Source organism: Perna viridis, chromosome 6 (assembly GCF_037379345.1).
Source record: "Perna viridis isolate PV_CMFRI_1.1 ecotype Kerala chromosome 6, ASM3737934v1, whole genome shotgun sequence".
Lineage (NCBI taxonomy): Eukaryota > Metazoa > Mollusca > Bivalvia > Mytilida > Mytilidae > Perna > Perna viridis.
This window is the reverse complement of record NC_142450.1, coordinates 9,171,323-9,198,989: the sequence shown is the minus strand read 5'-3', so window position 1 is coordinate 9,198,989 and position 27,667 is coordinate 9,171,323. Positions and strand designations below refer to the sequence as shown.

General features: G+C 33.6%; 2 protein-coding genes across 3 annotated transcripts; both read left to right on the top strand.

Annotated features, from left to right (window-relative positions):
* The first annotated feature begins 207 nt into the window (after window positions 1-207).
* Window positions 208-18,154, top strand: LOC148613551 (nucleoporin Nup37-like). Of its 2 annotated transcripts, none has more exons than XM_088586928.1 (7): window positions 208-396; window positions 2,899-3,029; window positions 4,156-4,228; window positions 5,019-5,204; window positions 6,994-7,175; window positions 10,861-10,996; window positions 17,869-18,154. In XM_088586928.1, the coding sequence occupies exons 1-7, from the start codon at window positions 244-246 to the stop codon at window positions 17,998-18,000; spliced, it is 993 nt and encodes a 330-aa protein (XP_088443054.1). In that variant the 5' UTR covers window positions 208-243; the 3' UTR covers window positions 18,001-18,154. The 2 variants fall into 2 exon arrangements, with proteins under 2 accessions (XP_088443054.1, XP_088443055.1); XM_088586929.1 differs by having other exon boundaries at window positions 331-470.
* A 3,634-nt stretch (window positions 18,155-21,788) lies between these two features.
* LOC148613550 (uncharacterized) lies at window positions 21,789-27,552 on the top strand. The gene is made up of 6 exons (XM_088586925.1): window positions 21,789-21,939; window positions 22,558-22,935; window positions 23,201-23,554; window positions 23,869-24,396; window positions 24,724-24,827; window positions 26,976-27,552. The coding sequence occupies exons 1-6, from the start codon at window positions 21,891-21,893 to the stop codon at window positions 27,459-27,461; spliced, it is 1,899 nt and encodes a 632-aa protein (XP_088443051.1). The 5' UTR covers window positions 21,789-21,890; the 3' UTR covers window positions 27,462-27,552.
* The last annotated feature ends 115 nt before the right edge of the window (window positions 27,553-27,667 follow it).

Below are 27,667 nucleotides of genomic sequence, written 5' to 3'. Positions count from 1 at the left end.
TGCCGCTTTGTAATATTTGTTTTATTCATTTGCCTAAGCTGTAATTATAAGGTTTATTTTTGTAACCAATATATAAAGTAATAGTCTGTGAAAATATTTATATCCATAGGATCAGGACATGACAAGAACTTGTCTTGTAGATCATATATAAATATTTTGGAAATAATCACGTTGTCTCACAACTGTACGGACCGAAAGGTCCATGTGTCGAGTTGTACGCAATTACTTTCGCATCTCATCGAGATGATTGAAAACAACACGTTTTCGAATTTTTCGGTGCCCTGTCACGATATTGCGAGTTTTGTTGAGTTTGCCCCGTATGACTGGTGCCCGACTTTGCTTGCAGTCGGTACAAACTCTAGAGTGTCACTGTTTCAGTGTGTTTTTGACCAGGAGGTAACTTGATGATTGATTTGTCTTGTCACTTTGACCACAGCCGTGTTCGATCCTCGGTGGCCGAGTATAATTTTGTGAGTCAAATCATGCTCTCCCATTACAAATTTTAAGAAGTTGCACATTCATCATCATGACTGTATCTTTGACATGTATGAGGCCAATATACATGTATCTTTCAGACAAGAACACAGATACAAATGTGTGTTCTCTTTGAACCCCTTACTGTATTTTGAACAAAACTTATTTATATGGTCAGAATGAATTGGTTCAGTAGAAGCAAGGAATTTTATAGACTACTACTTCGGTTGAAGTTGGTTCCTCACTCAGTTGCTGTTCTCATACATTAGTAGCAACACCATATATAGCAGGAATTTACCATAGTTGCAAAAATAAAGATTTAATGAATTTTGACGCAGATGAGAACTGTTGACTATCACAAACTTCTACTAATTTTGAAAAAAAAGTTGCTATGTTTTCTTTTGCTAAAATACCATCATGGTATCCTGATCTAACTTGATAACCTAAAATTTATTGTCTAGAGTTTGGGGGGTTATACATTGTAGGACTGCCCATCCGTCCATCTGTCCACATCTATTGTAAGCCCAACTCCAAGCAAACAGCTCAACAGATTTTTTTTATGAAACTTTGTAGGAAGGTTGAGCATCATATGTAGATGTCTTTGAAAGAATATAGTTACTGTCCCAGAACTCAAAAGGGAGATAATCCAACTTAATGGTATTTAATGTTAAAATCTTGTTAGAGCAACTCCTCCTAAACTGCTCAAGGGATTTTAATCAAACTTTATAGGAAGGCTGGGCATCATATGTTGATTTGTGAAGAAATATAGTTACAGTTGGGTGACAGCTAAATAAGAAAGTTGAACCTATATAATGGGTTATATATAAATTATGTCAACTTCATTTTAAGTGGGGTATTCTCTTTGTGAGCTTGCTCACAGTATTTCTAAAATTGTTTGTTAATCAGTTGTATATGGAATGGAGCTATTTATACTCCAATGATATTTGAATTTGTTGATAATGCATGGCTATATTGTGCTATTGCCAAATTTCTTCCTAACTGTATGAATCATCTCCATCATTTCTGAAGTAGTCCGTTTTGAGTAATTCATTTTTAGAGCATCTATTGCTACATATATATAGTACTTGTTTGATTTAGGTTTTATTATACTTTACAGTTACTCAGTATGTTGACACAAGCTTTATATATGTATGATTTTGTAGTGACCAGTTGTGATAGTTAATTGGTATGGCATCCAAAATAAACAGTATCCAATGCTAAAAGTGATAATTTAATAATTGTAAACAATAGCGGTAAACGTATAGACAAATGTAGGCATCCATTAGGAATAAGTACATTGTAAAGTTGAATGATTACTCATGAGTAATGCCTGTGTTGAAAAAATGAAATGCTTATTTTTGCTGTGTGTCAATATAAATGTATGTATATACTTAATTTGGGGTGTGGGGTTTAATCATTAGTTGGCAATTGCTCATAAATTTTTTGAAGTCATTTTATCCACAGCAGGATAGAAGGAACTTACCGAAGGATTTTGAAATTCACTTTCTAGACCCAGCAATGAAACAGTTTTTGTATGATCACTTACAATGTTACAGGTACAGGTATCCAGTACAAAGAAGGAAGATCACAATCTATTGTTGAAAGATGGAAGTTGATTGTGTGTCCTTTGAAAGCATTATACAACTAAATTTTGGGAGTGTCGTTTGCACTTCATTCCAAGTTGTTTTATCCATCTATCTATATAATAGGTCTTTTTACAGATAGAGACCATATTATTTGATGCTGTATCTGCAGGACAACAACACATTTTTCTTGAATGATTGAGATTATGTGTATCTGTAATGTCAGGATCCAGATACATATAAATGCTGTATAGCCTTTACTACAGATGATTTGGCTGTACAAGACATACTGTATGTCTGAACCTTTAATGTACATGTATATAGTACATGTACTAAGAAATACTTAATCTATAGTGTCTTACACAAATATAAGCAGGCATGTTTATAGTATCACACATTTTGAAGCTGATTTGTAGGCATTTTACGATGACATAGCTACTGTGAAAGTACTTTTGTTTGTGGATTCCAATTTTTGTGGTTAAGGGAAAAATATTTAGTTTGTGGATTTGACAACTCTGTCATACAAACAAATGAGAAGTTTCCTTTTCATTGGGAATCAAATTTCATGGTTTACTAAACCCATGAAATCCTCAAATAATTGGTACCTGTGTGCAACAGTGCTTTCACAGTATTGTTCTTTTGCCTTTGGTCTTTCAAATTTTTGCCTAACCTTGCACATTTGCATAGATGGTAGGCTTGGCAGCCCTGTGTCAGGGAAGTAAAGTTAAAACTTTTCTTAATAACAATGTTTATGAAAACCACAGAAATTAGTACCCCATAAGTATTGATATAAGTCCTTACATATAGATAAGCTGCTTCATACATACATGTATGGTTTCAGAAAGAAGAACCCGATGGTGAGGATTTTGTATGGAGATCTGTATTTGAGTTTCAGAATGGATCCAGGGTTACTGCTATTGCTTGGTGTCCTGATACAACATTTATGACACAGGAAAGAACAGATTTCATCAGGTATTGTACTATTTATTCCTCTGGCGTCGGTTTCACAAAAAGTCATAAGTGTGAAATTGATCGTAAATCATGACGTCACAATACTATTTTAGTTTATGACATCATTACTTGCGATCAATTTTACACTTACGACTTTTTGTGAAACTGACGCCTGGACTGTAACTTGTACATAAATTGAACGCTAATTATTTCTCTGGCCTGTAACGTGTTGTTACACGTTCTGAACATCTTGTAACATATGTACATGAAGCAGTTCTTTTAGCCTTTTTATGTATTTGCCTTAACTAGTTTGATAATTTAAAATTCCAGATAAAACTTGGAAGGAATCACAACCGGTATTTGTGAGAAAAGGTAATTAGTTCAGATTTGCAAAAACACTATCATGTGATTATAAGTGTAAAATCAGTGTACTATATTTGGATTTAAATTGTACACATATATATACTGGTAATAACAATTTTACATGACAGCCAAATGTTTTCCATTGTAAAATACTATGGCAGTGTCGTTGTCCTTGTCACTATTTGCAGACGCAATAACTTGATTATTAGTTGGTGCACCATGATAATATTTTACAACAATTGGGTTTCAAACCACGAAAGGAAGGTTGTTTTGGTTTTAGGGTTATGGCCCCAACCATACTTGAATTATGGCCAAAAGCAAATATATCATATAATTTACCTACATAGCTCCAGTACTAAGGCATATGGGTCTATTGAATTATGACAAAATGTTGCATACTTCAAAAGGCTGACTGGAATTTAGGGGTTATGGCTCACACTTTTCAGGAATTAGGTGCTGAAAAGGATAGAAAAACAAATAGTTTTGCTTTTTTTCCATACATTAGTATGAGTCGAAATATATGAATTTTTATGATTTGTACTACAAAAGGATGGTTTGGAAATTAAGAGCTGTATCAAGTTAATATGTATTTGTCAATTTATACATACAAGTTTGTAATTTTTTTAAATGTCACAATTAATTTAGATTTGTTGTAATTTATTTCAATTGTATTATGTGCTTTGTTTATTTGCCTAACTTCTAAAAGGTTTAGTTTGCAATAACCTTTTTTAATCTATAATTACATGTAGCTATGCTTTCCAAGCACTTATTTTTCTTGTAATAGGTTTGCAGTAGCAGGTAGTGACAATAAAATCAAAATTGTGTCAGCTGATCTAAGAGGAAACAATCAAGTACAGGTAAAGGCTATGATTCATACACAGTTTACACACTTACACAATTTAAACACTCACAATTTACACACTTTAGAAACACAAAATACACACACTCATGTCAGGTCCAAGTTAGGGTATGTTATTACTTGGCATCCATATTCTTTAGTTCAATGTCAGTAAACTACGTATTTGTAAACTAATTTAAATAAATTTTCACAGTTGTGAACACTAAAAACTGGGAGCATGGACCAGGTGCACCAATAGAGTAACTTTGGTGGCTGTGGCATAGCCACTTAAAGTGTTTTTATTTAAACATTATTATAACAGATTTTAAGCCTATATGTCAGGAGAATTGTTCCAGTGGTAACCATGGTTGATTGACCTCTTCACATAATATACTTTTGTTTATGCCTAAATGAACTAGACGTCCAGAAACCTTGGTTGTTTCAGATTTTCTGTTTTTCTGAATACTTGTATACATAATTACTTAGTGGGTCTCTTAGAAACTGTAGTGCAAGGTTCTACTCCACAAAAAATTGAAAAAGAATTATTTATCCCTAGATACCAGCTTAAGGGTTCTCTTCTTTCAACCAACAAATTCAGACACACTACGAAATGTAAAATTTCCATGTGATGCTATTATAAAATCCACTAACAAACAAATTGTTGACAAACTATGAAAATAGATACCTACTTTTCTAAAAGTTCCTTCACAATATTTTGTTAACACTTTCAATGGGCTTTGTTTAATAGTCTTGAAGTATAAGAATTGAAAGGAAAAAAATCTTCATTTACTGTTTTTATTCTGTTGCAGATATGTGAAGGTCACACTGACTTCATCAATTCTATAGCTTTCCTACCAGAGAATGGTGATGGTTTGGTGAGTACTGGTGATGACCACACTTGTAGAATGTGGAACCAGGAAGGGGAACAGCAGGGATGTTTCCAGTTGTCTTCCCCTGGTATGAGTGTCTGTGTTCATGAAAAAGAGCCAGGAAAGGTGTGTTTTGTAATATATGTAGGCATGAAATGGATATGAAGAAACTGTTTTATTGTTTAAACACTTGTATGCATTGTTAAATCTATAGAAAGGCTTTTATTATTCCCCTCCACAAACCAAATTTGAGGGGAGTACATAGGAATCACCTGATCTGCCTAACTGACTGCTCAACCATTGTTTGTTTGCTTTTCTGACTGTTTATTTGTCTGTCCAACCATTTGTTTGTCCACTTTTCTTTCCAATTACAAATGTATTTTGTAAGCCCTACTACCCCTATTGAAGTGCTTAATGGATTTTGATGAAATTTTGTATAAAAGTTGGACATCATGAGTAGATAGACATAGAAAAAGAAAATTATAGTTTGATGCCTTTCAAAGCAGAAGACATGCTTATCAAATTCTGAAGTGCATATACATGTATAATAATAATGAATAAATAGAAACAAATATTCATTGATTGCTACAAAATTCAAAAGAAAAAAAGGATTATTATATCCCGCGTAACAAATCAATGAAGGGTGTAATGTATTTGACTGATTTGTCTGTCTATCAGTCTATAATTACCATATTGTGGCCAGGATACAGCCTTCATTTCTTTTCTTCTTTATTTTCTTGCGAAAAAAAAAGCTTTCATGGGAATGAATTTTACAGTAATCCATTTAGTTGATCTATTGTGTCAAAACCATTTGTTGTGTCCATAATGAATCTATTGTGTCAAAACCATTTGTTGAGTCCATAATGAGTTGTAAGTCCCTATACTTAAGTGTGTCATAAACTAATATGGTGTTCACACTTGCCCCATTTCCCCGTGCAGGTCCGGGTGTTAAAAGAATAGGCCTGCAGCAGCGCTAAGCCTGTTGTAAAAGGTAACTAAATAGTGCTCAGAAACCTAGCCAGGGGCTAGGTGCTCTGCCCACAGAGCAACTGGGATGTGTGCCCCAGGTGGTGGAATGGGGTACCCCTGGCATGTCACCTGCTGGGGTTGTCAGGCAATAATACGGAAACCTGACTGCAAACCATAGTGGTGCACTGTGTTGGGAAAGATGCCTCGTTCCTCGTACGTTAAAGAACCCAGCTGTGGTATTCGATAGGAGTAGGAACCTTTGCACTTCCCCACAGGAGGCTAAATTGCCCGACCCTACCCATCCCTCCTGTTTTTTTAGTGGCAATCAAAATTTCTCGACCCTATTATTTTTGTGTCCTATCCCTCTTTTCATTTCATTATCATTTCATATTCATCGCCTGAATATAGCTGAAATACTGCTTCTTGGGCGTTAAACCCCAACAAACAAACAAACAAACACATGCCCCATTTAACAGAGTTCAACATACTGTGGTTGCATCATGCTGCACTCCACTGAGCTCTTTATTACACTTGATAAAATTTTGCTTTGGCTTTATTAAACAAGATGGCTGTCAGAAGCCATTGATACTTCTGTTTGGCCAATTTTCTATGACCTGCTTTTCTGGAACAAAGGGTGCCCATGTCTTGAAACTTGATAGGTTCGATGACTCAGTGCCATCTACATTAGTGGCTCAGGTGGCTTAGTGAAGTATAGGAAGTAAGTATAGGGACCTCCTTAATGTGATAATCTTTTTGTTTTAATAATCAAATGTTATGACTACATAGTCCAGATTCTCCAGGTGAGCAATTCAGGCTCTTTAGAGCCTTTCGTGTTATTTGTGCTTTTAACATTTCATAGAATTTGATTTTATCCAGAAACCATATTCTGTCTATACAAAAATAAATGTTATTCAGTATGAATTTGACATGTAATCATGAATTTCAGATTCTGGTTGCCCAAAAAAATGGAGTTATCAAGATATTCAGTTTAGCATTACAGAGGCAGATTATGTCCCTTGATTGTTCTCAGGCACCATTGATGTCAGCTGACTGGAGCCATGTAAATGAAGATTTTGTGGCAGCAGCAGTTGGTACTGAGTGGTTAATATTTCAGTTGTCAAGGTCAAGGTAAATGTTATTGTTGATACTAAGAGGTTTATATTTTAGTTATTAAGGTCAAGGTAAATGTTATTTTTGATACTGAGAGGTTAGTATTTCTGCTATAAAGGTCAGGGTAAATTTACTATTGGTGTATGTACTGAGAGGTTAATATTTCAGTTATAAAGGTCAAGGTTAATGTTAATGTTGATACTGAGATGTTAATATTTCAGTTATAAACACATGATAAAGGTCAAGGTATATGTTATTGCTACTGAGAGGTTATTTCAGTTATAAGGTCAAGGTACACATGTTCTGAGAGGGTAATATTTCAGTTATCAAGGTCAAGGTAAATTGTGATGGTGGTGCTGAGAGCTAGGTTAATTTTAACCTTTAATCACCATCGTTGCAAATAGGTCCAAGGACAGCTCAACTCCATCTAACCATCAGGCTTAAGGGGATACCTGTTGTAGTTTTAACTTAAAATGTATTGACTTTTTTCAAACTTTTGGCAGTGTTTATGGGAAGAATAATGCAATGATCTAGTTAACTGATAAAAGATTTTAAGCTATGTCTAAGGAATGGCTTTTTAGGCATTGAACTTAGTGGTTTTTACAAGACAAAATTATATAGGAGTATAGAATGAAAGGCTTAATTCTTTTCCAATATATTAACAGGTGCTCTATGGAAGAAAATTTGACTTGCAAATTTTTTGCTGACAGTGGACACATTCGAGATTAAACTTTTTAATTTAATTATTTTGGGTATTCTTGATGTTCATTTGATTAAGTGCATATTTCTCTAACTCTTTTCTCTAGCCTTTGTAAATTTTAATATATTTTTGTAGATTTAGAATTTTAAAATACCTGGTACATGTACTACTTTGACCTTAAAAGTTATGTTCCCAAAAAAAAAGTGCCAATTGCCAGTTTTCTGATAATCATTATTATCATTAATAAAGACAGCATAAATAATGTGTTGGGAAAGATGCCACGTTCCTTGCACATTAAAGAACCCTGCTGTGGTATTCGATAGGAGTAGGAACCTTTGCGCTCCGCCACAGGAGGCTAAATTGCCCTACCTTACCCATCCCCCTTTTTCCAGTGGCAATCAAAATTTGTCGACCCTATTATCCTTGTGACCCATCTTTTTTTTTTTTCGTTTCATGTTCATTCTATCGTCCATTTCATGTTCATTGTCTGAATATAGCTGAAATATTGCTGCTCGGACGTTAAACCCCAACAAACAAACAAACAAACATCAGTAACAGTGACTCATAACTTGGTGTCATCCATGAAATACATAACGTCACTGCTTGGGATATTCAAAGTACTCAAATAGTCACACAGCACAGACTTAGAATCACACAGTAATGAAATAGGTATGATATAAATTGTTGAAATCTGTTCTTTTTTCATAATTATAAATGATATTTACTATTACAAAAAGGTATCAATTTGGTTTGACAAGTAATTGCATGACAAATACATCTCAGATTTGGAATCATTGGATAGATAATTCAATTTCCTACATCTTGAAACCAAGAAAAGCATTTTTTCATGTAAGAATTTTACTATTATACAATATAAAAAATATTACCCCTACCCCTAAAAAAAAACAGGTTTCAGTACAAAATAAAATGGCCATTCACAACATACCTTCACTGTAAAACTCATATTTTTGGCTTTTATATTTAAATTAGCAATGTATCCAAGATAAATGTTCTGTTGAAGTCCCTCAGTTTTTTCGTCCTGGGGTTACAATTACTATATATAATGGTAAAAAGGGGAATTTTCAGAATTTCGGATTTTTCCTCCATTTCACCCCTTTTTGACAATTTGTTGAGATACTGAAGTTAAAACAAGCTTTTATATGATACATTGCCTTTATAAAGTGTCATTCAAATGAGCCCAAGTAATACAAGGTTTTACAGTAAATGTATGCTTACATGTAATCAAACTTTTTTTATGATTACAGATTACTCATGACTAATTGTAAATCTGTCATCAGAAATACCCCACACCAAGCTGTGTAGAGTGTAAATGTGCTATAGCTATTCCTTCTTCTGTTCTGATACGGACACGAAGAAGTTTTGATGAGGTCTGTCTAACCACTTCTAACGTTTCCATTACTTTACATGTTAAAAAAGTAATTTTCAAAGTCTCATTGTGAATTCCCAGGACAAATGACATCTTAAAGTTGCATACCGTTGCGAAGCTTGGAAAATAAGGCTTCCAAAATCATTATGCTAATGGTACGATGATTGTAGAAATTCTTCACAAAATTTACTTGAATAAATAATACTGAAAATCCATATTTTTACCTGTTCTGCTAACTGACAGCATGAAGGCATATTACTCACACATGTAAACAATATTCATACACTTTTGTAGTTAATTACACATATGATTTTAAAGTACACATTCTCGCTTTATTTTGACTACTTTTAATCATAATACACACAAATAATGCACTTACAATGCATATGTCTAGGTTCAATGTGTTTTTGGTACTACATAGGGGGGTGGCTATTTGTTCCGGAAGTGGTTAGTGAGACCTTAAAAACATTTTATGAGTTTTTATGTGTTTTTTTTTACATTTTATGAAAGCTAGTGGTATTGTGAGTCTAATAAGACCAAAACTATCAAAATCAGACATAGGACTACAAAGAAATAATCATTTTTATATCATGCCCCTCAGTGATATTTTCCCTAAATTACTGAAAAATTACAATTTTAACTAACTTGTCAAACCAAATTGATACCTATGATAATTCAAGAAGTTGTAATAGTAAATATCATTTATAATTATGAAAAAAGAATAGATTTCAACAATTTATATCATACCTATTTCATTACTGCGTGATTCTAAATCTGTGCTGTGTGACTATTTGAGTACTTTGAATATCCCAAGCAGTGACGTTATGTATTTCATGGATGACGCCAAGTTATGAGTCACTGTTACTGATAAAAATCTTGTTGCTATGTTGATTTTTAAAATACCTTGCACAATGCACCTCTTAAAATATAGCCAGATTACCAATATCACTATACTGATTTTATGGGAAAATGGAAATAATGACCAGGAAAGGCAATTTTCCGCAAATTATGCATTTCTCTGAAATATGCCATAATTTAATTTATGGTCTCACTAACCACTTCTAACGTTTCCATTACTTTACATGTTAAAAAAGTAATTTTCAAAGTCTCACTGTGAATTCCCAGGACAAATGACATCTTAAAGTTGCATACTGTTGCGAAGCTTAGAAAATGAGGCTTCCAAAATCATTATGCTAATGGTACAATGATTGTAGAAATTCTTCACAAAATTTACTTGAATAAATAATACTGAAAATCCATATTTTTACCTGTTCTGCTAACTGACAGCATGGAGGCAAATTACTCACACATGTAAACGATATTCATACACTTTTGTAGTTAATTACACATATGATTTTTAAAGTACACATTCTCGCTTTATTTTGACTACTTTTAATCATAATACACACAAATAATGCACTTACAATGCATATGGCTAGGTTCAATGTGTTTTTGGTACTACATAGGGGGGTGGCCATTTGACCCGGAAGTGGTTAGTAAGACCTGATTTGACACCACTTGTCTACTCTTTAGTGTACTATGCTTGTTTTAAATTTTATAGGTTGTATTTTTATTAATTACGCAAAAAATGCACCAAATTGTTTGGATTATTTCAGCCAGCCTTTAGAGAGACGACAAGCCCACAGTGAGGGATGTAAGGAAATACGATGGGCAAGAAGTCATGGTACTTTGCTGTCCACGTGTGGTCGACCTGGTAGACAAATCAAAGTTTTCAGTACACGACACCATCAGGTTAAGAAAATGCTTTTCTATAGTAGTATAAACAAGAAGAAGGGATACATTTTATTCAATTGAGCATTTTTCTTCTCATTTATGTAAAACAGAAGTTTTCAGGACATCATCAGTTTAATGAAATGCTTTTCTGTAGTAGTATGAACAAGGAGAAAGGATACATTTTGTTCAAGTGTGCATTCTTCTTTCCATTCTTCTAAAACAGAAGATTTTTTCCTTGGCTATAAGTGTTAGTAGTATCATTTAAGGGTCAATAATGGAACAGAAACCAGCTTATTCCTGATGTGGGAAACAAGTCAAGACAACTTTATTGATAACCTCAGACACAATAGGTGTACAAGAGGACACTATCATATCATACAAATTACACAACTATACATAATTACAAAACCTGAAAAAAATGCACAACACAGTATTGGGATATAAAGTATCTAATGGATAAAAGGTTGGTTTTCACAGCAATTTAGCAAGACTTCTAATAAATGATGCCAAATTAATGTTCAGTTCTTTATGACAAAATTGAAGAAGCCTTTTTAATTTATACATCTGGGGATTTATAGTGTAATATTTTGGTAAATATTTATCTCGAATTTCTTTGATCTTTTCATGTTTACACAGAAAGAAATAATGGAATTCATTTCCAATTCCCTGCCCCCAAAGATGACATATTCTTTGACTTTTTGGTATCTTAGACCATCTACCTTTTTCAAATGGGATTTTTAAATTGGAGCATCTCAGTTTGGCAATTTGGTGCATTTCACCTAATTTAAGTTTTAACAAGTACGATTCTAACTTAAATTCTTTTTTGAATTCAAAATAAAATTCGCCTCTTAAAGAGTTATTAACATTTGAGAACCATGATTGAATGAATTGATCTTTTAACTGTCGTTCAACAATGGTTTTCAGTACATTTCTATCCACAGTTTTTTTATCATTGCAAATAAAAGTAAGTCCTACGTCGTTTAGGACGGACTTAGCAAATGATATCCACTTAAAGTTATTTGGATTTCTGGGATGCAGACATTACCTTATGCATGATAGGTGATAATTTATTATTGTCAGTCAGTAAACTATTCCAGTATAAAATAAGTCTGCTTTTAATTATTATTTTCATAGGAAATCTGCCTAGTTTACCATAGATTTTGTAATTTGGGGTGCTTTTCCTAACCTTTAAAATGTTTCTAAACTGAAGGTGTAATTTTTCAAGACTATCTGTATTTTCAAAACCCCATATTTCTGAACCATATATCAAAATTGGTGTAACTAATGAGTCAAATAGTTTCAACTGTAAATCAATGGGAATAGCAATAATTTTTTATTTTCCTGTAAAGAGCGTATAAAGCCTTTTGTGCTTGCTCAATCAACTTTTTCTTCACTTTACAAAAATTACCATTAAGTATATGAAGGTAAGTATAAGAATCTTCAATCTCACTCTCTTCACTACAGATTTTGAATATGTGGCTAGGGTTAAATTTCTTTTTACTAAATACAACAACTTTGGTTTTACTAATATTAACTTGAAGCCACCAACTTTCAAAAACATCAAGTATTTTCTGTAACCCCTCAGCACAGTATTGTCTGCATACAATATAATTAACAGCTTTACAAATATTTGCATTTTTTCTTGACATAAAACTGATAAATCCTTCAGTGGTTCCATGTTATTTTCAGCGAAAAAAGCCTCCAGGTCATTTAAAAACACTGAAAATAGAAAAGGTGATAAATTTTCACCCTGATTATCTCCAGTATATGAAATAAAAAAGTTTGAATATTCGTTTCCTAATTTGTCACAGGTTTTAATATTCTGATACATATTAAAAATGACAGTAAATGTTTTTCCTTTAATATTCGATTTCAATAATTTTTGCCACAATCCAGCCCTCCATATATTGTCAAAAGAACTTTTGAAATCAACAAAGGTACAAAACAATTTTTTACCATAAGAAAAATGAATATAGGACAAACATGCTATCAATAGTAGAAAAGCCTTTGCGAAAACCTGCTTGTGCATTAGATATTAGGTCAATTTCTAAAGAAAATTTATTCAGTCTTCTATTCAGTACCACAGGGAAAGTTTTACTGAAATGTGAATTCAATGTTATTCCTCTGTACGTGTTTGGGTCCTCTTTGGAACCTTTATTTTTATAAATACTTAGCTGTCATAATGCCAGACAACCAACTTTCTGATATTATTCCTGTATCTAAAATAATATTAAATAATCTAACATATATTGGCATCATTTCCTCTAGAGTAGAATTTATATATTCATTCAGTATTTTGTCATTGCCAAAAGCTTTCATATTTTTCAGACTTAAACTACTTCTCTAATTTCCGACTCTGATATCGGGCTATTTAGATGGATTTCAACTGCCTCACTTACGTTTTCATTTACAATATAATTTTGTAAGTCAGCATCGTATACTAAGTCATCAGTTTGATTCAAATTTTTGAAGTGCTCATATGTTTCAAGTAATATATTAGAGTTTTCATTCGTTTTCATTTTATTTATATCGTTTAAGATTTTCCATAATTCTTTTGGATCATTTTTGGACATATTGCAAAGATCATCAGCTGCTTTTTGTTGAAAGTCAGCAAAAGATTTATTTAATGTTGCTTTATGTTCTTTACTCGCCTGTCTCATTCGGAGTCTATTATTAGTGTTTTTCAAAATGTTATATTTTTTTCTGTGCTTTATGAAACTTCTTTCTGGATTTTGCACATTTTCTATTTTACCACGGTTTCGAATTTTCATGTTTATTAAATGGTTTACGTTTAACAATTTACCAAAAGTATCGGCTGCTGTGTTTATAAAGTTTTTACCAATATCCGACACAATGTTGTCCAATTCTATTTGAGTTGTATGCTGGCTATTCATAGACAGCTATTCAGGTTTAAATGAAGTATTTGATAATCCTTCCAGATTTTCACAAACACGGATTTTGTATTCATTCTGCTTGTCGGTATTGCATCTTCGATATCAAGAATCAATATTTTTATCTACACTATAAGAGGAAATGCTGCCAAGAGATTTGATTTGAAAACTGAAAGATATCATACAATGACAATCTGAATACAAAGGTATGAACTCCTCAATATCAAATTCAATTAAAAGTGGGAATAAAGTAGAAGATATAATTAATCAACAACACTAGAATCTCTGCATGTCTTATTACCGATGCCCCTGTCCGAACCAAGTCTAGAATTAACAATATATAAATTATTCTTTTTACAAATTTCTAACAGTCTATTACTGTAATTAGGTCTCACTAACCACTTCTAACGTTTCCATTACTTTACATGTTAAAAAAGTAATTTTCAAAGTCTCACAGTGAATTCCCAGGGCAAAGGACATCTTAAAGTTGCATACCGTTGCGAAGCTTGGAAAATAAGGCTTCCAAAATCATTATGCTAATGGTACGATGATTGTAGAAATTCTTCACAAAATTTACTTGTATAAATAATACTGAAAATCCACATTTTTAACTGCTCTGCTAACTGACAGCATGGAGGCAAATTACTCACACATGTAAAAAATATTCATACACTTTTGTAGTTAATTGCATATATGATTTTAAAGTACACATTCTCAGCTTTATTTTGACTACTTTTAATCATAATACACACAAATAATGCACTTACAATGCATATGTCTAGGTTCAGTGTGATTTTGGTACTACATAGGGGGGTGGCCATTTGACCCGGAAGTGGTTAGTGAGACCTTATTTGGAGCACATTTGCATTTTGACACCCTTTCTAAAGGAACATTCTGATAATTTCTCAAAGTCATACAAGTATTCTAGTATATTTTCATCATCATTCAGATTAAAAATATTAACAACAGTTTCATCAGGTATTACAAAATCTGATAATGACCCAGTTTTCGCATTGAAATCACCCACTAACGTTACATAAGATTCTTCAGAATTTGACAGAGTAATCAACTCATTTTCGAGTTCAAAGAAAGCCTCGGCATTTGAATATATATCGAATTCTCTGGTGGTATATAAACACAACCAAAAATCAGGTTTGATTTAAGCGAAAGAAATTTTTCGATATTTGAAACCAAAGAACAATTTCACTTTCTGTTTGTGAAATTTTAGATTCAAGAATTTTTTAAAAATTACGATTATTCCTCCCGATGCTTTTTTGAATTTCTTTCGATTTTCTGTGACGTACTCGTAACCATCTGGTACGTTTAAAACATCTAGATCTGTTAATTTTGTTTCTACAAAAAATGCAAATACATTTGTATCATGTTTACAAATTAAATCATTAAAATCTGGTGATAATAATCTATTCTTTATGCCACAAACATTTAAAAACAAGCATTTCAAATCATTAATACTACACTTATTTACAATTTTATTTTTTGGAACATTTTTATCTGGTTGTCCCCTTGCACCGAGTCCCTAAGTGTACCCAGCTCTACCCCCTGAATGCTGAGGAGATGGTCCATGTTTTTGTCGTTTGCTTGGTGGTGTAACACTAACGGATGGAGCCTTTGGAGAGGTCTGGTGATTTGCATGGCTATTGTTTAGTATATCAGCAGTTGGATCGTTAACTGCTTCATCTGGTACATACAATACATTGTCTATAAAGGGCTTGTCACGAACCATGGTAACTTGCCTATTGTCTCTTTTTATGACCAGATACAGATCTTTTCGTCTCTGTTAATTTTTTGCGGGAACTGTTCTTTTATACCATGTGGTTTACCTCTAAGTTTGTAGGCGCAACTTAGAACGCATTCCAGATTTTTCTGATAGAGGAATCTAGCCACAATGGGAGGTCCTTTATCACCATGTGGAGCTCTGAATCGCCGATGCACATTCCCGAATTCAAGGTGGTGTTTAATACCTAGCTCGTTATAGAGAAAACTAAGTATTAAAAACTCGGTGTCATCATCTTTCTTGGTACAGACCTGTAAGTATCAAGTTGTACTTTATTGATCGACATTTCAGATCAAGAACATCAGCTTTCAGTTTCCTAACTTCATCAGACTCAGCAGCAGGTTGTATAACTGGCTGTAAGACAGGTTTCTTCGCTAACGCTTTTATTGTAGTATCTTGATGGATCAAGGTATGAGTGTTCATTTTAATCTGTAAGTCAGCATTCATTATTTGTTTCTCAGTTTTATCAAACAGATTGCTAACCCCCTGACAGCTTGACTTGCAATCAGAAATTTTCACACAAATGTATGCAATAGCACTTTCTAGTGTCCGTATACACTTGCTGATATAGCTAAAAATCCCTGTCTTATGTATTCAAACTTCTGATCAGTGCCAATTTCCATCTTTTTCATACTCGACTCCATACTTGTCATTATACTGAGTATCATATTCAAAGCTGCATTGGCATTAAAGTTTTCCTCTTGGTTAGCCTCAAGGATTTTCTTACTTTCCTCCAGAAGGTGTAAGGTATCTTTCCGAGACATTTTAACCTAGTTACTATTGATTCGTTATAAGGTCAAAAGGTCAGCGCTTTATGAATGAATACCATAAAATACTATAAAGTCCAAAGTCCAATCTCATTCATTCAATATTGAGCAGTTTTCTGATAGGCACAATCAAGCCCCAGGCTAAGGTAGTAGGTCTCTATGATCTTAAAACTATTTACAATATTTCAAGTCAGTTTTAACAATGTGAAAAAGGGTATCTAGAACTCCCATTTCTTAAAAAATTCCAGTATAGAAAGTAAATAAATATTGTTATATTCACATATGCGAAAAATTAGTCCATAAATCATGTTATAACTATCCAAAATCCATAGTTTTACGAAGTCACGTGGGATACAGTAACTCGAAAAGATGCGATCAAGTCTCTTTGAAATTGTACTACAATGTCCCATACTACATATGGAAGGCTGGGATTGATTTTGGAAGGTTGTGACTAGAAACATTTAGTAATATGAGGCCAAAATGGGACTAGAAACAAGCATGAGTTAAAGAGTGAAAGGGCCAATTTTCTGTGTTAGATTTATTGCCCTTCAAAGAAAAAGAAACAGATCTGGTGAAACTCAACAATGCACCATTGTATAACCCCATTAAAAATAGTAAATACTTGCAGAGCTAACCAAAAGGTCTTCAAAGGCCAAACATTACATTTTGTGCATTTTTTTAGCCAATACTCTTAATTAATGAATCTTAGTGTTGTTCTATTACTATTTGTTTGATTTGGAAGTATTTTCATCATTCTGTTACCATGGATTTTATTACTTTTGTCATTGGAGCCTCTGAAAGTTTTACTATTTTGTATTTAGGTTTATGCTTTCATGCATTTGTTAAGTTTTACCATATCAGTTTTTTTTTCTCTTGAAAACATATATATAGAAAAAAAAATTATTGATGAAATGATCTGCAAGTCTCCATTGGGTCAAAGTTGTGGGAAAACTTGTATTGCACTTGAAAGGAAAAAAATGAAACACAAGAACAAGTCTCCTTGGAGCCTCTAGTTAATTATGTCTAAACAATAACTAGACTATATTAATGAATCTTTTTTGAAATTGTACCATATGGTTCCATACCGTCAAAAAAAAGTGGGATTGATTGTGGGGATAATTTCTTAACTGTCTATAACAGCAATATCCTATTTAATCAATCAGATTATATTTTAACCATATACTAAAGTTGGGATGGAGTTCCACTGTCGGGCATTAGCACACAGATTTCTTGTTTCATGCACCGACCATATATTATTATGTTTCAGATGAAATGTCTTTTTTTGTTTCTTTACACATTTTTAATAGAATATACTGAAATACCCTATATCCATTTCAAATACTACCTTTAAAAACACCAATTTTCTCATGCAAGTCACTGCAAATCCTGTAAAAAACCTATTGTGAGTTACTAAACAATTTGTGAATTCTATTGTAGGTACCAGTAAACACATGCTTACAAGTGGCGTATGGGATGAGTTGGCACAAAAGACTTCCTGCATTTGCTGTTGGTGGAGATAAAAAAGTTAATGTGTACATGTTACAGACTTCAAAGGCACACCCAAGCTGAAAATACATTAATATAATGACATATTTGTTATCTCGGAGGATACATTATGATATTCATGTGGTCTGATCTCCTTTGTATCTGATAAGTACAGTTATGATCTAGTATGTACCAATGTGTTCATTTTGTATTTATTAAAAAAAAACATATATCACAATTTTTATGTTTTGAATTAAGTACAAGTCCATACAAAATTCAGACACTACTAATGGTAAAGTGATTCATGGTGTAGAAAAAGCCACCAAACAAACAATGCTTTTTCAGTCTACATATGCTTACAGGTAAAAATTAGGAAATACAAGCTGGTAGCCCAGACCACATTTTTGTTTAATTTTTTCTATATGTGCAACTAAATTTTACCCAAATGTGTGGTAGCCAAGCTCAAAATCTAGTAGCCATGAGCTACTGGGCGACTGCTAAGTTTTATCCCTGATGCTATATTTTTACCTAACAATAGCCCTTTCTGTACTTATGAGAAAATCATACATTCATCTCCAACTACAACCAAATCAAGAACAATAATGCTTGCAAAATGCAAATTTCATGTACAATCTATATAATTTTTATCTCAAAAGGCCAACAAACAAATGGAAGACTAAGACTGATTACATGATCTTTTCTGAACAAGAAATATAACAGAATTTGGTGGGTTTTTGACATGCATGAATCACCTACTGTCTGATTTTTATATAGACTGCTACTTTAAACTTTGTTTTCCAACATCACTGTGAATGCAAGATCACAATCACTCAAGGGTTAGATAATATCTGCTTGGTACAATATTTACCAATTTAAATGCAATAACCTTATATTAATGTTCTGTTAAACTGCTTTGACTGTCCCAATCACACAATCAATTTAAAATTGATCATAAAGGTGTTATATATTACATATGGTAGTGCAGTTGACCAAGAAAATGTACTTTCACCAGTTACCAGTTAATAAATATATTGTTAATGTAAAATGAACAGAATAAGGAAGAAATAAATTGTGCAAAACCATGAACTAACCCATCAAAAATCAACTATCAAAACCATGAACTAACCCATCAAAAATCATAACTATCAAAACCATGAACTGACTCACCTAAATCACCTAAAATCATAACTAACAAAACCATCAAATAACCCCTAAAATCATAATTAACAAAACCATCAACAAACCCACCAAAATTCATACCTACCAAAATCATCAACCACCAAAACCATCAACCAACCCACCAAAACTCATACCTACCAAAATCATCAACCACCATAACCATCAACCAACCCACCAAAACTCATACCTACCAAAACCATCAACTAACCCACCAAAAACTATACCTACCAAAACCATCAACCAACCCACCAAAAATCATTACTACCAAAACCATCAACTAAAACCAGGTTAATATTAATGGTACATATATATATGTACAAGAATAAAGGGAAATAAATCATTTTTAATGTAAATCAAAATGTCTTTTAAAAAAACTGGGAATGTTTTATCGTTTCAATTATTTAACAAATTGTATCGTAAGTACAATGTAACCAAAAAATACACACTCTGAACAATATAATGATAGAGCACAATCATCATTGTTTTTTTAAGAAAAATTTCAATGGTGTTAAATTGAAACCTAGAGTTCTTTGACTCATTGATAATGTGGAGTCACCAACATTTTAATAGGGAGGAGAAGGGCCTTAGGAAAAAAGTGACAAATTTGCCAAAAAGTGATTGTCATTGACAGAAAAAAAAAATGAATCATTTTCAAATAAAGAAATGAACTATTTCTGGAAAATAAAATTTGCTTGCGATTGATATAGAGACCCTTTTTATAACCAAATGTCTGAAGAATTTCCTTCAAACTTAGTAGGAATAAAATTAATTTTCACAGAAATCTGTCATTGCATTTTATGACATAGTGGAAAAAATGATTAAAACTTGCATTGATATGGTCTTCTATTCAAAGTTTGCCGAATGGTTACTATTTTTAAAGCTTGGGTGGGATTGACTTTCACAGAAATTGGTACAATGTACACAGGCGAAATTATTTCACATGATTTTCACACGAATTTTCAAAAGATTTCGTACCGAACTCAGCAAACAAACTTTGTAACAGAGTTCACGTGAATTGTTCACATGCAATTAATGTTAAGTGAATTTCATGTGAAAATCACGTTAATTTCATGTGAAGTTCACGTAAATTTCATGTGAAGCTCGTTTAACATGAATTTCACGTGAAAAATATTTGGCTGTGTATAGGGGTCACTTTTTGAGGGGGGGCTTAGTTTAAGTACAATGTAATATACTATAAAAGTAATTGGTCTTGGGGGGGGGGGGTCGCTCAAGGCCCGCAGTGAGTCATTGCATAAAACCTTTATTTCATCTTTAAAATGTGTGTTTTTATTTTTGTTACTTTATCCGAAAGTACGCAACTACGTATTTGCGTATAGGCAGCTACGCCCCTGGAAAAGTTGTCGAAATTTCAATAAAACAATTGTATCATTGTAAATATCATGGTATCAGCATACAGCAAAATGAATACGATATCGAACTATATGTAGCTATGACATAATTTGAAATTTGTTGGAAGCGTTTAAGTTGGCATTTCGTTTTACCGCTAAAATCCAACTGTTTGCCAGACACATCGTTAATAACCCAATGCGACGTTTTAGAATCCACATATAAAAATGGAGATGGTTGCAAGGTAAGAGGAAATTCGGTCTGTACTTAATAATGAGAACAGTTAAACAATAGTCCATGTCTGCTTTCTCAGGTTACTTTATTGAAAATCTTGTGTTAATTGTTACTTCCCAAGTTTTGATGGTCCTTCGGAACTTATCTTATTAACACCCCACTTTTTAGATTTGGTATTTGAGATATTTTGATCTCGATTAAGGTTACAGACCACCAATTCAACCAATGAGCATTTGGAACGTACGCAAAAATAGTCCTACGCAGAAATTACCCCTGTTCCTCATAGTGCTGTGAAAAAAGTTCTCATCTTATTTAAAAAATTTAAACAGTTTCTGAAAGGAAAAACATTTCTGTACATTTTATAGGTGCATTTTGCTTCTTGTGATGTGAAGCCTAATCTCCTTAATGATTTTTAAATATACCCCTATCTTGTGAAAACACTGGGATTTCCCATGCTATTTATAGACCCTTCACTTCCGGTGACCAGTACTGCACTGCAAGTCTGCTAATCCCACATGCCATTCTGAGGATTGTGAGCTGACATATGTAGAATCATGCTGATATATAGTCCTCTGCAGGTTAAAGTTAAGGTAAAGTCCAGAGAAGCCATTGAATATTGTGAAATTAGCATAGAAGCCTATGGAAAGTGGAATTAGTGGTTTTTAGCCTTAATAGCTAAATTCTCCGAAAAAGAGGGAACTAATATTTAGAAACTAAGCAGTCTACCATTTACTGTCAGCAGCCGAGAATAGATTTTTCCATCGGAATATTTTCTTTTATAATAAATTAAGGTTTAAAAGTTATGGCGTTTCCTACTTGGGAAAAATTACCGATGTTTTCAAAGGGCAAGAGGATTCTATATGAAACTGTCATCTGCGCAAGCATGGTCAAGATACCATATTTGGTAAAAAGGAAAACTATGGTTAATAACGGAACAAACTACGCTTGAAACCCGGCCTTAAGTTAAGTCAAACGAAATTCAGTCCTGGTGTTTTAACATTGGACATAATTTATACAGAATTATTTATTGAATTGCCGACTCTAACTATTTGTAAATAGATGAGAAGATCGCCAAATTTAAACTGAATATTCTTTTGTTTAATGCAGGAACTTGATCGGGTTCAATGTGAAACGATTGTATCTGTATAAACGTATGAGTAAAGCATGACTTACTGTGATGAGATAAGGTTAAGGATAAAAATAATGGTTTGACGATGACATCTGTGTTAAAATTTGCCTGTGGAATTCTTTATATCATCCAAGGTACGTTCTTAAATCGAAAGAGGGAATTCTGTCTGAAAAAGAGCTTATTCCCTGTAACAAAATCGAATTATTTGCTCAATCAGGAATTTGTATGTAGTTGTTAAAAAACTAGACAACTTTGTTTCATCCATACATATAGCGATTTCCATTATCAATAGACTCTCACTCTAATAGAGGACGTCACTGAAATCACCTTGATTTCAGTGAAGTCCTCTCTTAGAGTGTGAATATGTATAAGTCAAGTTGGAACATTTTACAAATTGGTTGAAAAGAGACCGCGTACAACTCATCACGTTTGAATAATATACCAACAGTAAAGTTATTATAATCAGTAGAAGCCAGTGAAACTACAGTACAATACTTTTTTTCAAAATAATAGCTGTATACATGGTATGTAGTTGTTTAAACATCTAGACCGTGTGATCAAACTTGTCATGACTGGAATTTTATGGGACTTCAAACTAGTATTACATTTTCGCAGCTTTGTTTTTCTTTGTTGTGTATGTCTGTTTTCCATGGCTGATCTTTGTCCCTGGATTACATTCTTTTGATTACCGCTATAAACTTGGTTCCCTTCATTACTTTTCCACTGCTGTATTTCATTTTTCTTAAATTTAGGAGTATATCCACTGACTTTGGAATCGTATACTGCATGCTATGGAAATACCGGTTTAGACAACTTTCTACGACCAAAGTGTGCTGACGGGAACAAAATGGCAGCTGTAGGGTTATCTGCCTTTGGGAAAACTTTAGCAACAACCTGTCCGATATCAATAACACATACTAATAAGGGAAATGTATCGGAGTCCTGCTGTCAGTACGACCCAGATGACTGTGCAATCCGATACGACACGGCAGTCTATAGATCTTACTACCAAAATTGCAATGGGAAAAATAATTGCACAATACAAGTATCCTGGGTACCGACACCATGCAACCACTCAGTCTATCTCGACAGGACTAACTACATGAAACTTGATTATTATTGTATTGCTAGTAAGTTAAAATCAACACAAGGCCATTAATATCTAAAATAAATCATACTTTAAACATCCACACAATTGACGGTGATTGTTAGGGGACACATAGTTTCTAAGTATAATATAACAAAATAGAACATGTATTTTTTATTAGATTTCAAAATACACCGATGACATTGCACCTGTTGTGAGAAATTTTTAAACGGTGCATGATACTAGTAAATATTTTAAGCCAGATAAAGGTTGCTGTATCATGCTTGTAACCTTTGTATTATTTTTAGATCAAGGTTTGGACCCGTGTTCAAGTATCAACACGAAAGACAATCAAGTCTTCCTTTGGAATTCTGGTTATCCTACGGCGTCATTAACGGGATCATCAAGCTGCACATGCTCTGTCGAAGCTTCTTGCAATACCAGCATTCAAATAACTGCAATTGACATGCGCCTTGGATCCACTAGCTCCTGCGGTCAGAGTATTTCAATAAATGACGGTGGTATACTTAAGACTTTCGACTGCAGTAAGAACAATGACTACCTTCCAACGTTGCTGTATACTAGTTTGTCTTATTTCATACGGATAAACATTTCAGACAACCATGGCAGTGCTGCGGGATATTATTTTCTATTGCTTGAAGGTAAGAATCTTTTGGGGCAATATATCGTGCCAAGCCAAAAAAAAAGCAATGAACACACTGACCTCAGTAATACTACATTTTTGTATTGTGATACTATACATGGACTTATAACGGACATTGTCCTCGCTTTGCCATTCTGTTGTATGGTCGATTGAATTTGTTGAGACCATAATTTTTCAATAATACGTTAATCAGTAGCCATTAACATTTCCACGCACAATGTTTTATACTTAATGGTATAAAGTTTCAACTTTGTACAGACACCCATCTATGTGTTCATGTATGACACACTTTATAGTTTATATTTACTCTAGGTTCAACCAAAGGTTCAGAATTAACACTATCTTGTTCAAGTACATCAATGACTTCACCTTCAACACCTAAAGCAGACCTCACATCATGCCCTGGTGACTCTACAACTACGGCATCTACAGTCTTATTAACATCTAAGAAAATAGACACATCAGAAACCACAAATACAGCCTCGGTAACAGAACAAACACTTACATCAGATGGGGAAACGTTGACAATAACCGAAAAGAAAGGTTCGACACCCACAATTACGGCAAACACAGGTTCACCTCGGACAGGTAATACTATTACAAAGAGTACAGATATTTTACCAACATTTGTTTCCATTACACCGACTTCTACGGAGAAAGATGTCACTGCAACTTCTCTATCCACAGAGGACTTTCAAACATCTGATGAAACTGCTGTAAATGTGACGGGTATATCAATGGAAATAACATCTACAATAGTTACAGAGAGTACAGACTCGTCATCTCATGGTACTGTCGGCAAAACAACAGAGAAAGCCGACTCCGAAACTAGTAACAACTGTAAGTTACATCTGCTGTGTGTTTAACAGTCTTATATACTCGTATTCAAAATACAATACAAAAACAAATGAAGCATTTCGTTAATTTGAAGGTTACTTTATGATGTATAAAGCCTTGACTTGGGCTTTTTCTTCAAGCCTTTACTAGTTTCTGTTAGAGGGACTAGTCGGCTTATATTGCACATGACTAGCCTTTGGCGTGTTCGTGTTACGTAACCAAACTATAGGATAAGTATGATAACATTTTTTTTCGGTACTATTTTTTTTCTTTTTATATTTATTCATTTGATAACAGCATTTTATCTCTTGATTAATTTCTCTTTTTAAGCGATACTTATTGGTGCTGTCGTTGTTGTCTTTGTTCTGCTGGCATTGATAGTTGCTTTGATCTGGTACAAAGACAAAATAAATGAATGTTGCTGCAAATCGAAGGTAAGACTGTTATTTATAGTAAAGTAGGATTTGAATATAAGACAATGGATATGGTGAAAATTTCACGGCGACAACAACCCCATCCGGATGAAAAATGTCAGCTCAAGGTCACACATGGGTCTTCAATGAACGACATTGAAAGTGTTAACAATCAGACTTAAGAGTAGGGTGTAGCTGGCCCCAGAACATTATACACATGTACAGCGAAATAATTGCCCCTATATATTCAAACAACGTAAGAATAAACTTAAAATGAAAACGAAAAGGAAACATACAGGAAGGAGGGGGCAGGGACAGGCGGGAAAAATGCCGCGAGGTTAAAGTACTTTAAGTGATCACACACCCCCCCTCTTTTAAATCTGACCACTTCGGAAAAAAATATTACACAAGTCAACACATCCAAAATCAGTTCAAAAAGGTCTTGAGCCCTTTGTTAAAACAGAAATAATGAAACTGATTATTCGTTACACAAATGCATAAATAAATGGACTAGTAGCAGTTAACTGACATGACAGCTCCAGACCAGTTGAAACGTTTGAAATTCTTTCCAAGCAGGGTTGAAAACCACCGTACATCATAAGCTTTACAATAAGGACACAACCCGTGTCATGCCGAAAACTGCTTTTAAGTATATCGTGCTTATTTGTAAAGGCCTTATGAGCGAATTAAATGTAAGAGTAATCAAGGGAACCAAGGTTATAGCGGTAATCAAAACAATGTAATCCAGGGACAAAGACCAGACATGGAAATCAGACATACACAACAAAGAATATAGAGTAACTAAAATCATACATAAAGAGTAACAAAAGCAAAAGAGCAACTCGGACTCCACTAAAAACTGGGAGCATGGACCAGGTGCACCGGTAGGGTAAGCGTCCTCTGCTTTTCTAGAAACACCCGCTGAGTTGCTCATAAAAAGTCAAGTCCGGAGTAGACAAACGAGGAAAGGAAAACTATGACCCGTTGAGTAAATCGTAAATACCAATGGTATCTTAAACGATTTGACAACGATATCATAACTATATCCCTTAGGAATTAGCATGTTTAATGGTTTAGTCAACTTATTGAGTGAGTATTTATGTTTCCGTGCTTGGTCAAGAATATTACCATAAAATATACCATAAAATAAAGTATAGATCGTTTACATTTGTACTTGAGAATGAGTTTCTTGTATCGGTTGAAAAAAATTGTGAATATTTTTACGAAATTGCTATATCGAAAACCTTGATGTAGTAATTTTTCGGTGATATAAAATGTTTTTTCGTTAAAATCGGAAACATTGTTACAAATACGAGGAAATCGAATTAACTGTGATATGTAAACACTCTATGATGGTGAAAAGGAGACGTCACCATTTAAAAACGGATAGTTAACAATAGAGAATGAAAACTCATCCCTTTTATCGTAGCCTTTAGTATCAAGTTTACCATTATTAATATGAATAATTAGAACAAGAAATGGACATTTTTTATTATCAATATTTGCTTTATTAAAAGAAAGTTCAGCAGGATGTATTATCTTTAGAATAATCGTCGTTGTTTAGAGCCAAAATATTGTCCAAATTTTTGAAGGTGTTATTAAATTTATCTACCAAATGTTGTTTGGAAGGTTGAATGTTTAATTTATTGACGGTATATAAGGGACTTAACGATGCTAGTTTAATTTTAGAGGAGACTAAGCAAGGAACATGTTTGAACTTTTACATCCTTTCCCTTCCGGAGCACCTGATATCCCTCCCTTTTTGTGGGAGTTCATATTGCAAGTGCTTTATTTTTTTTTGTTACGTCTTGTTTTGTTTAGATTCAAATTCGATATGTAATTTATTTTATTTTGGTTCGCTACATTGTGTATGTAGATCGTATTCGTCTTGCCATGAGCTAGTATTAGGATTTTGACGTGCTTCAATTGTCACATTGTTCGTGCCTCGGTATTTTTTGCCGATATTCAAATAGAATGACTAAGGCTGCTTAATATGCATGCAATATATTCGACAAATACAACAATGATCAAATGTTGGTCACACGCTTCTTTAGCTGTTATATTAAATAGGTACATGTAGATATTTTTATTTAAATGTGGTTTTCTGACATTTTTTTGACTTAAATGAGATACTTGTGCGACATGTTATTTTTTCACTTGGTTTAACAGGTTGATTCTGCAACAAAAGGTGACCAAGAAGATTCACTGCCGATTTACTATACCATATTTGACGAAAACCTTAACATAGAAAACCGAACAAAACCCCATCATCTGCCTCCTCTACAACACCATGTCTTCAACAGAGGTAGTACGAAGTTGGCAAACAAAAGGAAGAAAAACAAAATACAAAACAAAGACCCCAATGACGGAAAAGTTACAGATACTGGTCAACCTACACAGAAAGTGAATAAACAAAAGAAAAAGAAACAGTCTAAAGGCAAGCAAAAAGAAAAAGAAGTCACTGGACCATTACCCAAATTAAAACCGTCCCATGATAAAAGTACTTTTCCTGTGATCAGCATTCTAGTGGATTCTAATGCCGGTATGAGACGGCAATCTGTGATTGATATATCTGACGCAGATGGACATCTAGAAACGTCAATTGCAGTAAGAGACAATTCGTCACTTGGCTACCTACAACTCAGGAGGTCATAAAACCTTTCGTAAGATTTTGTAATTGACAAATACTTGTTTCTTGACTACCATACAGTATTATTTTAGATTTAGTAAAATATTTTTTTAGCAATCGCCTCAATCAATATATTATCTAAAGCGATTTGGGATTGCAATTTCAGATACTCATATTTTCAAGCATTAATCGTCTGAATATAGCTGAAATATTGCTGCTCGGACGTTAAACC